Genomic DNA, 12,374 nt, shown 5'->3' with positions numbered 1-12,374 from the left:
CCCAGATCCCGTTCGTCTACCTACCCTTGGTTTTTCTTTTCTTTTGCTATTGCTGACGCACGTGCAGAATCCACCACCCCTATCACTGAAATGCGCCTCAGCGGGTCTCGTGCCACCGTTGCCATCTGGGCTCCTTTGTCTGATTATATTATCACCGGCCACGAGTCTGGAAAGATTGCCAAGTACGATGTTAAGACTGGAGAGGAGGTGCAGGCCGTTGAGGATGAGCACTCTGCATTGATTTCCGACATACAACTGAGCCCCGACGGGACTTATTTCATCACAGCCAGTAAAGACAAAACGGCGAGAGTGAGTGGGAATCGTAAGGATTGCAGAGTTGTCGCTGATTGTGATGTGACTCGTAGTTGTGGGACATTGAAACCCTTGAGGTTATGAAGGTCTACACCACAGAGACTCCCGTGAACAGCGCGGTCATCACCCCTGATCGACCATACGTAAGTGTTACCAGACTCCCTTTGGATAGATCATCTTGCTCAGTATCGTTCCAGATCATTCTCGGCGGCGGTCAAGATGCGATGAATGTAACAACCACCTCTCAGCGAGCGGGTAAATTCGAGTCCAGGTTCTTCCACAAGTTGTTTGAGGAAGAGGTTGGCCGTGTAAAGGGTCACTTGTAAGTTCTACTTCGCCTTCCGTGCGCATCTTCAGAGCATACTGACTTTGTGCAGCGGTCCCATCAACACCCTCTCGGTGCATCCTCAAGGACGGGCCTACGCGTCAGGTGCTGAAGACGGATTTGTGCGTGTGCACTGGTTCGAGGAGTCTTATTTCCGTAGTCGGCCTTTTGGGGACCTTGAGCCTGAGCCCGAGGTATAGAGTGTGGCGGACGTGGTTAGAGAGGCATGCATCTATGTAATTCTAGACGGTGGAGGTGAATGGAGTGACGCCAAGAGAATGATGGCCGGGGATTGATGATAAGTGAAACGCGCGATGGTGTGTGCCTTGTACGCGAGTCTTGGCGGCGAGGGATTTCTCTGGATATAAGTTGGAGGATGGGAGCCCCGGCGTGCACCCCCGGCGACTCCCAACTCTTTGACAGAGACCACGCTCTTTTCCCGCCATGCTCTTCCCCGTCCTCGCCCTCCTCTGCCCCGTCTTGGTCGCCGCCCACGGCCAGGTTTCCTGGGTCCAGATCGGTACAGGCCCGCAATACCCCGCTTGGACTCTTGATGACTACTACATTGCCCTCTACCGCGAGTCCGGTCAGTTGTTATCCCACCCAGCCATCTCCTTCTCCACACACTAACAAAGGCTTGACTCTTTAGACCCAGTCTGGGGCGCGCTTCCTGAGCAAAAGTACACGGTACGTCGCCACGGCTCGCAGATCGGTAGTGATGAACATACAAGGCGCCCTCGCTGATGATTTCTCCCTTAGAGAAAAACCGATAGGCTCGATCTTGGATTTGCCGACATCTTTAGTAAATCCATTGCTACAGGTGGTTATGAGGTTTGCCAAAGGTTTGATAGCATGAGTCCCGTTGGAACCATCCCTGCCAAAGCCGGTGACCAAGTCATCGTCCAGTGGGGTCCCGATTGGCCCTTCGAAGGTCATCCCGGGGTAAGGCTTCAGAAGTGCCGTTCAACAGGTTGAGCTGACCTTCATGTTTTCCGTAGCCTATTGGCGAGTGGATGGCCAAGTGCCCCGACGACAGTTGCAGCCAAGTTGACGCGACCACACTGAACTGGTTTTGCATAGCTCAGCACAATTATGATGCCGACACTCAAAAGTGGCCTACTGAGATTTTGACCGAGTCACTTAACCGTCAATGGACATTCAGGCTCCCCACGGACCTTCCCTCTGGTAAGCATATCCTATCTCTGCTTACTGACACCCATGCTTACTTACTTGCACAGGCGCATATCTCGTTCGACACGAGCTCATCGCCCTTCACAACAGTACAGGGCCCACCCCCGATCTTGTGTCATCCCCTCAGCATTATCCTATCGGTATCGAGATCACTCTTGAATCTTCCGGCACCACGCTCCCTACTCTAACTTGCAAGTTCCCTGGCTGTTTCTCTTACGACGACTATGAGTGGCACCACAACATCTGGGAAGACGAGTGGCAGGGCCTGTTGATTAACTGGGAATTTCCTGGCATCGCCGTTTACCCTGGTGGTTACACGTGAGTCCTGAACAGCTCCGAATGAAAAAGGCAGGCTAATCGCCCATGTAGAACTGGCGTGGTCAATGGGGCATCTGCTGCCGCCAAGAGCGGAATGTCTTCCTCCTCTTCCTCGTCATCTGTTGCGCCTTCCGATGCGTCAGACTCTACTTCCTCGGGTGCCCTCGCTGTTAGCATTTCCGCTACAAGTTCTCCATCTTCCAATGTCAGCGTCAGCTCTGCTGTTGCCACCGGTAGGCCTTTTGGTATGCACTGTGTATCAAGCCATTGCTAACAAGTACCACAGGCAAAAAAACTTGCAAGCGCAAGAAGCGTAGCAACATCGCTGGTCAGAAACGCCACATCCGTCGCTCCAGAATTGCTCACTTCGACAGACATTGAGCCCTGACTCTGTACTATCTCGATCTCTCGTGTCTTACCTGCGGGGCCATTATACCATCCTCCTTACTTTGCTTATAGCCTTGTTCAAACGTTCCTTAACGCGTTGTCGCTGGACGATAGCGTGCTGGCTGGGGTCATTCTTTACTTTGGAGGCGCTGGCTTCTTAATACCAATGACATATGTATTTCTGGGCAATTTTATGTCATCATATGTCGTTGTTCAATGTCCGAAGACTTTGTTGATGATGGTACATACAGTAGAGCCTTGAATGTGAGGCTGATATCGCAAAAAATGCCGTAGAAAATTATCAGGGTCGCTCAATCTCTTCCGGCTCGACGCGACGACACGTCGCAGCATAATTCTTGCCAGATCTGTTTCAATCTCTCATTTTTCCCCAACAGTCTGCGCCTATCTCTCTTCTGTCTCTCCCCTCCGCTCCTCGGCGGCACATCCTAAAGCCCGCATCCATCACCGATATGCCCCCTCAGTCTTTCCCCTTAACCGTCGCCCCTCAGACGCAGCGGCTTGCCATTCGTGTAGCTCTCGCAATCTTGGGTCTTTTCATCCTCAGGGCGCTTTTCTCATCATCCAACTCACCTGAAGAAATCCAGTCCCATGGTGTTTTAGAGCGTGTATACTCGACGGACAAGTACCTGGACGTATCGAAATACCAGTTCTTACAGTCCAGATTGGGCAGAGATGACCGCACGTCGATGCTTGATGAAGAGGTCAAAGAAGGGATGTTGGACTTTTGGAACAGGTACCAAAAGCCCTTCATCACCGGGAAAAGCTCAGCCCACCTTGATACTCAAGTGATGCGGTCAGTCATTGACGAACTGCTTCAGTTCCACGGATGGGTAGCTTCAGCCTGTCCCACCCTGGTCAGACCATTTGGTCAAAACACAAGGGAAGATCGGTATGAAGATCTTGCAGCCAAGGATCATCTGTACTATATTGCGATTGTCATTCACTCCGCCGATCATTTCCTAGTGGACCAGCTTGCCATTATTGTCCAACTCGCGCGCCGTCTTGGTACTCGAAATATATTTGTGTCAATGCTTGACCACGCCTCTACGGACTCTACCCCTACTCTCTCTGACCTCTGCGAAGCTGTCATGACTATTCTTGGCATTGCCTTCCGCATCAGGCGTGTACCTCCCATGACGGTGGACCCTTCTGCCGCATACTACCCTCTTGAAGAAGCTGAAGCAAGGAATTTGGCTCTCGAGCCCTTGCATGAGCTCTGGAAGAAGAGAAGCATCAAGTTCCACAGAGTCATCTGGTTGAAAGGTTTCACCTGCCCTAATGACGTGTTAGAGAGCTTGAGGGTCAGTCAACTCAACAATGCCGCCATGGTCTGTGGTATGGATTGGGCGGAGCACAATGGCTTCTTCATCTTCTCAGACCGGTAAGTATCAAACCCCCCGCCCAACAAACCCGGAATGTAGCTGATTGCCATGTAGATGGAGAACTAGAGACATTGAGGGAAATCTCTTCCGGGCAGCCAAATCTAATTCCAAGCCCGAGGCCGGTCCTCCAAGAGACAAAGCTGGTACCGAACGATTCTCCCACCACCTCCCGTTCCAAAGTTTCTGCTGTGAATCTGGTACCCACATAGTGGATCCCGAGCAATCCTATTACCGCAATATCCATTATCGTGCTTCTTCATCTGCCCACAATATCTCTATTGCGCAAGAAACTCCTAAATGGGACCCTGAAATGTCCTGCATGGACTCCACACAGATGTGGTTCTGCCGAGACTTGTGGACCGATGCAGCAAAGGGCGGCTTGAAGGATGGTAGCAAACGAAAGGGCCACAAATACAGCGGTCACAAGAGGGCTGTGATCCCTCCCCACGCTGAGAAGATCGAGAAACGTGAAGCTCAGCCTGATGCTGAACCTGAACCTGAGCCTATCGCCTCACCTGGAGAGGATGAGGATTCTGGTACCGATCTTGACGCTATGAACGAAGAGGCCTCAAATAACGCTCCTGAACCTCTCACGCCTCAGGAACTTCCTGCGTCTGCGTTCCTTGTCCCCAACTCTGCTTTCACTCCCGCCCGGATCCTTATTAATCCCCGATGTATTACCACTTATGGTGGTGTTTCCCACACTCAATTGGCTTTCGACTTGTTTGGTGGCCCCCATGAGGATGAATCGGCTCATGAGGGTGGAAACTACATTTTGGAAGATTGGGCAGGCCCCCCTGATAGCTTTGTGTGTCAAGAAATGAGGACAACTGGTGGAAGGACAGCGCCAAAGAGCCAGAGAAGAGTAGGCTTTTTGTTGCAAAACGAGGTAAGCAGTCTTTGTATCCAATTGGCACCCCGCTGATGAATGCAGGTTGGGATCTAGGGGGGCCTCTACGAACAGGTTTTTATTGGTTTTTTCTCTCTTGTCCTTGTTAGATTTCAGACTCATCCATCCCCTATGCATGGCTGTTATTAGCTATATTTAGTGACAGAGTCGTCCGGAATGGTCTTGGCGTCAGAATGCGTTACAATCTGCAGCAACCCGAAGAGCGATAAGTTTTAATTAAGTCTTTATATTCTCAAGACATAGACTCGATCTTGCTAGATTGCTACTCTAGATTTCAATTCTTCTTCAACTGATCCATTAAACACCTATTTACTTCCTCAACGAGATCCCCCAACAGATTCCATAGTCTGATATAGCATCAGTAGGAATTAAAGCATTGTATTCCAATACCAACCAACAACTCACGAATTCACTAGCAACGGCGCCATCCAGGATTCCCAGCTCTTCTTCAGTAAATCCAAGCCGGGGAACTAAAAACCACCTCAGCGGGACAAGTAGCATGATAATAACGGGAAAACCAATTGCTGCAATGGTCTGTAATGCGGCTGTTAGAGAACATGTTCATCTATCGACGGGATGCACTTGATCACTCACTTGTGTGATAGCGAATGTAGCGCCAAAACCTATCAGTTCAATCACGGTAAATATTATTATTCTACTTTTCCGTACGCGACGCAAGGGCTCTGAAGGTGACGTTGCGCGTCGATCCCGCACCAGATACAGCATTTTAGCAGTCACTCCGGAAGACAGGAGAGCGTCGGAGCCCATATACCACTAATATGTTTTCAGTAAGAGCAGGATATACGCAAAACTACACTTACGAATAGGCCAGCTAAGACGCCTTTTGGGATAAGTCCCAAAACGTGTTCGAAAGGCTTGGTCATGAGAATAAGGCCTACACATTGTCAGTTTCCCCCCGAGGCACCTGGATGTAATGAAACCTACAGAGGCATCCTTGAGCCAGATTAGATACCCGTTGCTCGACCACGGCCACAGGAATTTCTCTTCTCTTATCCATTTTCCGCTCGTTAATCCCATTGCTCATACGCCTTTGTCTTGTCGATTGACCATCATATCCTCTGGCATTGTTGTTTTTCACTCCGCCACCTTCCATATTATCAAGCTGGACAGCCTGGTTCCCTTCTTCTCTAGTCTGGAGAGTAACAACGGAAGACGCACTAGAGGCGTCCTCGTAGCCCATAATGACTAATGAAGCTGTATGCAGGGGCGCTTGAGGAATTAGACCTACAGGCAGCAGCTCATTATCCAGGAAAAGCAGTTCTCGAATAAAACTTGACTCACCGTTAGGAGCAGGAATACCAAGTAATCCTGCAATGAAAGTCGTGATACCGAGTATGAAGAAGTCCCAATGGAATGCCGCAGGTTTCTTCAAAGGATATTCTGAACCTTGTGCAATCAATGACTGATACGACATATATCAGCACTGTACAAGAAGGATGGCGACACTCACCGATACATTTGCGTCGAAATAGAACAGAATAAAGAGCACTAGACCGAACGGAAATGCGACACCGACCCACTTCCCCTCCAACTGCCAAAAGCGTACTAGCCAGGCTCTTTCTCCAGCGGGCTTAAATGATGAAGCAGTCGTGGGCAAAGTCATGCCATCTTCCAAGACGTATCTGCCGCAAATGTCCGTTCAATAAGTATGGACATGAGAAGATCAAGGGCGATAAAAGACGTACTGATCAAATCTCCCCCAGTACGCTAGACCTGTAATGGCTATGATTGTGATTGGCATCCCATAATCTGCGCAGAACCTCCGAAATTGCTTATTGACGTAGCCGGACCTAGCGAGAGCGTTGAAGTAATGAGGTAGAACGAGTGTTATAAGGGCAAGGCTGTAAGTTGCTCCTTAGCGTTGCATAGCTGTGAAAGGTATTGGTAGCTCACATAATGCCGAGAAAAGCACTCGTTGTTGAGGTTTGTCTAAATTGGCGTGTTACGACTTGGATTCCATATTGCACATAGACGGCAGATACATAAAATCCGAATGTTTCGCAGGAGAATTTCGTGACATACTTGAGACCCTGAACAGCTGCATCCTTCCAGATCAGTTCCATGAGACTTTAGACAGCAATGCTCATACCATTAAGGATGGCAGCAACCCAGTGAAATATGGCAGCCCAGAGATAAACCCATCCAACGAAGTGAAGATAATTGGGCCCATCTGTTTTGTTCCTTTCAAATATGTCATATATGGTCTTGTTGAAGACTGTGATGGGACCAGTGACCCCAGAGATCAGTAGTGGTTGACCCCCAAAAAACGACGCCATAAACGCCGCCATAAACTACAAGGTCCCAAATCCCTGTGTCAGCAAGATTACAAGGCCAGGCGACGGAGAAATTCTTACAGATGCGAGCAATACTTCTTGGACGCCATACTGTCCAGTTGTTTCCTATTAGGGATGTGATGGATTCCGGTGAGCATAATTTGCAGCTTCAACAGGCTGTCGTTTGGTCTTACAATGAGATCTAGTGAAAATGCCAGACCTGGCAGAACCTAATGAGGTTGTTAGATAGACTTCTGAAATCTTAAAGAAGCCGACCTATATACATTTGCAAAGAAAATGAACTGTGGATACTAATCAACTTATTTCATAGCTAGCACATATCATCCTTACCCAGGTAGAAGGTATGACCCTATAATTCCAAGCATCGACCCAATCACTCCAATACCAGGGCAACCGATTGACAACATCTTTGCGCATACCCCTACCGATATTCCATATCCACGACCGCTTCGTCCCAGTGCTGTCAAAGCCTTCGTATGAGCGCCTAAATTCATCAGGAGAAGTGGGATACGACTGTGACGGATGGAGTAGCGTTAGAGGAGGCTCTGGGGGATTGGGAGGGGGCACAGGGCGGGGACGAGTTGTTGTTCTCGACAGAGTCGGGGAGAGGGGGGGATGAGAACGAGGGGATATCTGCGAATGTCTGCGAGTCGGAGACATTATGCGACTGATGGAGCTTTGGTGGCAAGAAAATGGATGAATAACATCTGTTTGTTATTCCTTCCACTGTGATAATTGTATATAAAAATTGACTGTTAACTCGTACTGTTTTCACCGATGATGATACTTTCGCCCGCCCTGCCGTTGTTTTTTTTTTGTATTCCGGCGTCGGCCAACACCGACATGATTAAAAAAAATCGAATCGCCAAGAACCCGATTGATTCAACAGAAGATCAGACAAACTTTCTATCACGAACGGAGACCGGCTGTATAACTAATAATAATAGCTGCATGAACATATGTGGAAGGACTGTCTCGCTTAACAATAGCAACTCTTAAGACATTATTACATTGTATGTCATTAGAGGAAGAAGGATACCCCGCCAGCCGCCGGAACAACCAGCAACTAGCGAGTCAGTGATGAGAAGAAGAAAGCCCGAAGGCAGTAGTAAGACACTGGCATTATGCTTGAAGGCTGAAGACAGACAGAAAGGGAAAGGTCCACTAATTGTTTTCAGCAGACAAAAGATACCAGGAATTCATCGTTTCCTTTACAGACTTTATAGTTTAGCAAAACAAATATGCAATCATCACAATGGACTAACCATATCCCTCACGATTCCCTACTGAGTACAAACTTGTATTAGACAAAAAGGATCAAGCAATGTCAACCTTGCCATGGCCCCTCTGCTTTGCGAACTCTTCTTGTATAACCTTGTCCGCGTCAGGTGCTTCAATTGGATATTTCTTCACAAGCCAGAACATGACCTGAGAGAGCACTACGATGAGTGCCATGAATATAGTAGTAGCAGAGAAACCAGGGATGTATCGGGGCTTGTCGCTAGAAGGCCACAGGAAGACTCCATAGATTGAAGCGCTATTACCCAGCGCATTGACGAGGGCGATGGCGACACCACGCTTTTCGGCGGGATGTGATAAGATGTTTGGTACCCATGTTAAAATCTTCGCACAGTTAGCGCTGGCTTATATTGCCAAGTTTGAACTCACGAGAGGTGGGAGCGCGTACACACAGCCAAATGCCAAAATAAGGAAAACATATTGCACCATGTGCTGGGTGACACAAGTCACAACGATGAAGAAGACAGTACCCATTGAAGCCGCAATGGTGATAAATAGGGGTTTTGCCCTGAAGTAATCGGCTCCCCAGCAGAAGACAAGGATGAAAAGGCTAGAAACAGGTCCTTTGTTCAGTCTGCTTGCCTTTTTATTTGAAGCGAAAGAAAAACCTACAAGGCGCACGCATAGAGAGGAATAGTTCGGTACTGGCCAAGGTATCCGGTCCAGCCGACTGTCATGAGAGTTATTAATCTGAACGACACCGATAAGAATTATGGTTCTACTTACGGGCACCAATGAGTGTAGGAACGAAGTATTGGATTGTCTGTGCACCTGTACAAAGCATATACAGGGCTGTAAACATCCAGGTCCTCCAGTCCACGACAGCCATTTTCAAAGCGTCCCAATGTCCGACATGTCCTTGAGCACCTGCAGTGTTGCCCAAGCCATCGTGAGCAAGTCGCTGTGCTGCTAGCACACGCTCGTCTGGTGACAGGAATCTGGTGGTGGAAGGCCAGTCAGGCATGATGAACCAAGTAAAGAAACCAAGGAATGAAGAACCGCAACCTTCAATAATCTATGATGATTGATTAGCACATACTTTTGCTGCCGCATAGTTCCACTAACGAAGAGCCATTGCCAACCTCTCAGTCCTCGAGCTCCGTCGAGATTCTCCGTCTAATATACAAAATAAGCGATGTAACAGATGTTGGTACATATGTACTCACAATGACACCGGCTAAAAGGCCAGAAAAAGCACCAGATATAGCCGTAGCGGTATAATAGAGGGAGTATCGACTGGCAAGCTCGTAGCGTTTGTACCAGCTATTGAATCGTCAGCCGATCGGCTACTAGGAAATCCTCACAATCTTCACTTACGAAGACAAGTAGAAGGCCACACCAGGGGCAAAACCAGCCTCGACTACACCAAGGGCGAAACGAACTCCGGCAAGCTGGCTGTAGTTCTTTGTGGCAGCCATGCAAGCGGCAATGCCACCCCAAAGAATACAAAGACCACTAAGATAGAGTGATGGACGAACTCGCGCGATAAAAAGGTTTGAGGGAATCTCAAATAACACGTAGGAGATAAAGAAGACCTGCCATGGCTGTCAGTTTACTGTCTTCTTGTTCTGGTAACAGGATATAAAGACCTACGAGGAGGACAATAGAGTACTGCTGGGAGGTTAAATTGAAATCCTCTTCCAGCCCACCAGTTTTGGCATTTCTGTTGGACCTGATTAGGGAACATTCGCCTTTTGGCCGTAATTTGCCATCACTTACCCTACATTGGCCCTATCAAGGTAAGAGAGGGTATATAGACCCCAAATCGTAGGAATGATTCTCTTGTCAATCTTCCTCAAAAGTTTCTTCTCTGCCTCCGACCCTGGCACATACTGTGCGGCAAGCTCAATTGTAGCAGCCTTCTCGTTGTCGATACCGGCTTCGTTCTCGTGCCATTCGTCATCTCTCTTGATGTCTGTTGCCGTCAAATGATCGTTGGTGGACATGACGACCGGCCGTGGGACTTGATTGGAAGTACAGATATTAGATATTAAATACCAGAAATCTGGGGAAGACTCGAAATTCGAAGAGTGTAGAAGAGCGATGAGAAGAGGCGAGGGCTTTGGAAGACATTCTTTCCTTTTCTCTTATACTCTTATACTCCTGAAACAAGCTCTTTCACCAGTCATTGTTACGGCTTTGCTCGCTGTTCCCTGTTTGATTTTTCCTCCATCTATTATGATTAGCCAAACGTTTATTGCCCCGGATTTCCCCAGATGGCCCCCCAGTATACGCCCCCCGGGGTAATCTGTGGAGTCCGAAGACCATCAGAGGGTTCGGAGTTATAACCGGGGTAATCAGGAACAGTTCTTGGCGGGCAGTAGCGAAGCGGTTACGCGTATACCGGTAATAAAGTATCTACTAAATAGTGCGTGAGGACTGAGCATGATGGTGTGGGCGGGTATGTAGACAAGCATATCGCGCATTATGATACATAGGATAGAGACGGATACCAGACTGTACGGCACAAAAAGACAGGAACTAATCTTGAGTTCTGACCCGCCGCTCCAGGAATCATGATCCAGGCCATTCAGTCAGGTTTGCTTTTCTTCTTTGTTGCTCTTCTTTCTCCTCCTTCGCTTTCGGCCCTTGTGGGCTCTGAGCCTTGAGTGAGCTGATACATGCTATATGCTGTATCGTACTTGTATTTTGTATTCTGTTGCGCAGCTGATGTTTGCTTGCCACCATGGTTTTTCCCTCCTTTCCTCCTTTTCTTTCATCGCTATTATTATTATCTTCCTCGAGGTGTGGTAATTTACTACTAAATAACTCTACAACCCAAAACGATAAATAAATGATTTTATTAATTAGCTCCTTTCCTTCTGTTTACTTGTTCCTCTTGAATATACGCACTTCGGACATTCTCAAAGTTGATATGATGATCGGCTATAACTGGAATAGAATGTCATAATGTGCGGCAGCGATTTTTTATGTTTCAGAAGAGGAACAAGTAAACAGAAGGAAAGGAGCTAAATGATGATTTGATGCTCAAGTTATATCGCAGTAGTATGGAACAGTCAGCATCATGCAGCACGTATCCATCATAATAATTATATTAGTAACGCTATAAATTCGTTTCCAATTTATTTATGTTTTCTCTCTTATCTTTTTTTGGGACAGTTGAACTCAGTTGACCAGAAGACCCACCGATGATTCAGGAGACAGGAGGAATAGGAAGACGAGAATGGATTATGTATATTTAAAAATCATTTTTATTGAGCCGGCGGACTGGTCAATCAACACGACGGGGGACGGGTGAAGACGGGTGATGAGGTCTCGGACGGAGTAAAAAGTCGCCTCTTTATTAGAGGTGAATAAACTCTCCCCTGGGTTTATAACCACGTGTTTATTATTCCGGGCAGCTGACTTGCGTACGAAATTTCTGGAAGAGGCTTCCGCCTGCAGCCGGCAGAAGAAGATGCCAGATGTCAGATGCCGGATGCGACAAATACGTAATATGGTGGAGCAGATGCCAGGTGACTTGGCCGACGTCCGTCGAGGGGCTTGTGTGAAGCCTACCAAATGCCAAAACCATGATGCCAAACGCACACAAAATGCAACAACGAAAGAAATAGTTCTTACGTAAGCTTACAGCTTGAAATGAGAAGAGGCTCCCCAATCCCGATTGACCTGGGGTCCTAGGAAGTCTAATTTATCCCGATCTCAAGCTCGTCGTGAGACTCTACGTCATATGAACTGGTAACTCCGTTGAGGAAGAAGATATTTAATCTTTAGGTTCTTAGTTACGTGTTCTGGATAAATACGTAAAACCAACCTCTCGATGCATATATCAATCAACTTTTCCACTGCTTCACATCATCTTTTTGTATGTATAAGTCGACCGTAACTATACTCCATCCTGACACCTTCTGCGTCACACCTTCGGGATACACCAGCCTAACAGCAAGATCCTA

At 47.8% G+C, this 12,374-nt stretch overlaps 5 protein-coding genes across 5 annotated transcripts in view; 3 read left to right on the top strand and 2 right to left on the bottom strand.

The window, feature by feature from the left end:
* The window catches only part of CNA05850 (conserved hypothetical protein), a 1,750-nt gene extending 868 nt beyond the window's left edge, over positions 1 to 882 (top strand). Inside the window, exons 6-10 of the mRNA XM_567255.2 lie at positions 1 to 10; positions 68 to 309; positions 366 to 455; positions 510 to 634; positions 690 to 882. The exon at positions 1 to 10 is cut by the window's left edge and continues 25 nt beyond it. Of these exons, the coding sequence (XP_567255.1) occupies positions 1 to 10; positions 68 to 309; positions 366 to 455; positions 510 to 634; positions 690 to 837 (615 nt within the window). The 3' untranslated portion in view covers positions 838 to 882. The remainder of the gene's footprint in view (positions 11 to 67; positions 310 to 365; positions 456 to 509; positions 635 to 689) is intronic.
* Positions 883 to 1,035: 153 nt separating this feature from the next.
* Positions 1,036 to 2,783, top strand: CNA05840 (glycosyl hydrolase, putative). Its single transcript, XM_566940.2, has 7 exons — positions 1,036 to 1,223; positions 1,287 to 1,324; positions 1,397 to 1,579; positions 1,636 to 1,822; positions 1,876 to 2,146; positions 2,198 to 2,379; positions 2,433 to 2,783. The coding sequence occupies exons 1-7, from the start codon at positions 1,082 to 1,084 to the stop codon at positions 2,525 to 2,527; spliced, it is 1,098 nt and encodes a 365-aa protein (XP_566940.1). The 5' UTR covers positions 1,036 to 1,081; the 3' UTR covers positions 2,528 to 2,783.
* A 119-nt stretch (positions 2,784 to 2,902) lies between these two features.
* Positions 2,903 to 4,984, top strand: CNA05830 (capsular associated protein). Its single transcript, XM_566939.2, has 3 exons — positions 2,903 to 3,935; positions 3,991 to 4,825; positions 4,871 to 4,984. Exons 1-3 carry the CDS (start codon positions 3,004 to 3,006, stop codon positions 4,880 to 4,882), a joined length of 1,779 nt encoding a protein of 592 aa, XP_566939.1. The 5' UTR covers positions 2,903 to 3,003; the 3' UTR covers positions 4,883 to 4,984.
* Positions 4,953 to 7,897, bottom strand: CNA05820 (anion transporter, putative). Its single transcript, XM_566902.2, has 14 exons — positions 7,492 to 7,897; positions 7,425 to 7,442; positions 7,335 to 7,370; positions 7,222 to 7,266; positions 6,957 to 7,158; positions 6,761 to 6,905; positions 6,553 to 6,708; positions 6,318 to 6,489; positions 6,149 to 6,269; positions 5,792 to 6,091; positions 5,668 to 5,741; positions 5,441 to 5,620; positions 5,252 to 5,380; positions 4,953 to 5,193 (listed from the first exon to the last, which is right to left on the bottom strand). Exons 1-14 carry the CDS (start codon positions 7,819 to 7,821, stop codon positions 5,164 to 5,166), a joined length of 1,938 nt encoding a protein of 645 aa, XP_566902.1. The 5' UTR covers positions 7,822 to 7,897; the 3' UTR covers positions 4,953 to 5,163.
* Positions 7,898 to 8,185: 288 nt separating this feature from the next.
* Positions 8,186 to 10,595, bottom strand: CNA05810 (nicotinamide mononucleotide permease, putative). The gene is made up of 10 exons (XM_024656319.1): positions 10,180 to 10,595; positions 10,054 to 10,123; positions 9,778 to 9,995; positions 9,627 to 9,723; positions 9,526 to 9,576; positions 9,187 to 9,475; positions 9,073 to 9,130; positions 8,830 to 9,010; positions 8,427 to 8,784; positions 8,186 to 8,370 (listed from the first exon to the last, which is right to left on the bottom strand). Exons 1-9 carry the CDS (start codon positions 10,404 to 10,406, stop codon positions 8,479 to 8,481), a joined length of 1,497 nt encoding a protein of 498 aa, XP_024511950.1. The 5' UTR covers positions 10,407 to 10,595; the 3' UTR covers positions 8,186 to 8,370; positions 8,427 to 8,478.
* Between the last annotated feature and the right edge of the window lie 1,779 nt (positions 10,596 to 12,374).

This window comes from Cryptococcus neoformans, chromosome 1 (assembly GCF_000091045.1).
Source record: "Cryptococcus neoformans var. neoformans JEC21 chromosome 1, complete sequence".
Classification (NCBI taxonomy): domain Eukaryota; kingdom Fungi; phylum Basidiomycota; class Tremellomycetes; order Tremellales; family Cryptococcaceae; genus Cryptococcus; species Cryptococcus deneoformans.
The sequence above is the reverse complement of the archived record's forward strand: the minus strand, read 5'-3'. Positions and strand labels throughout refer to the sequence as shown.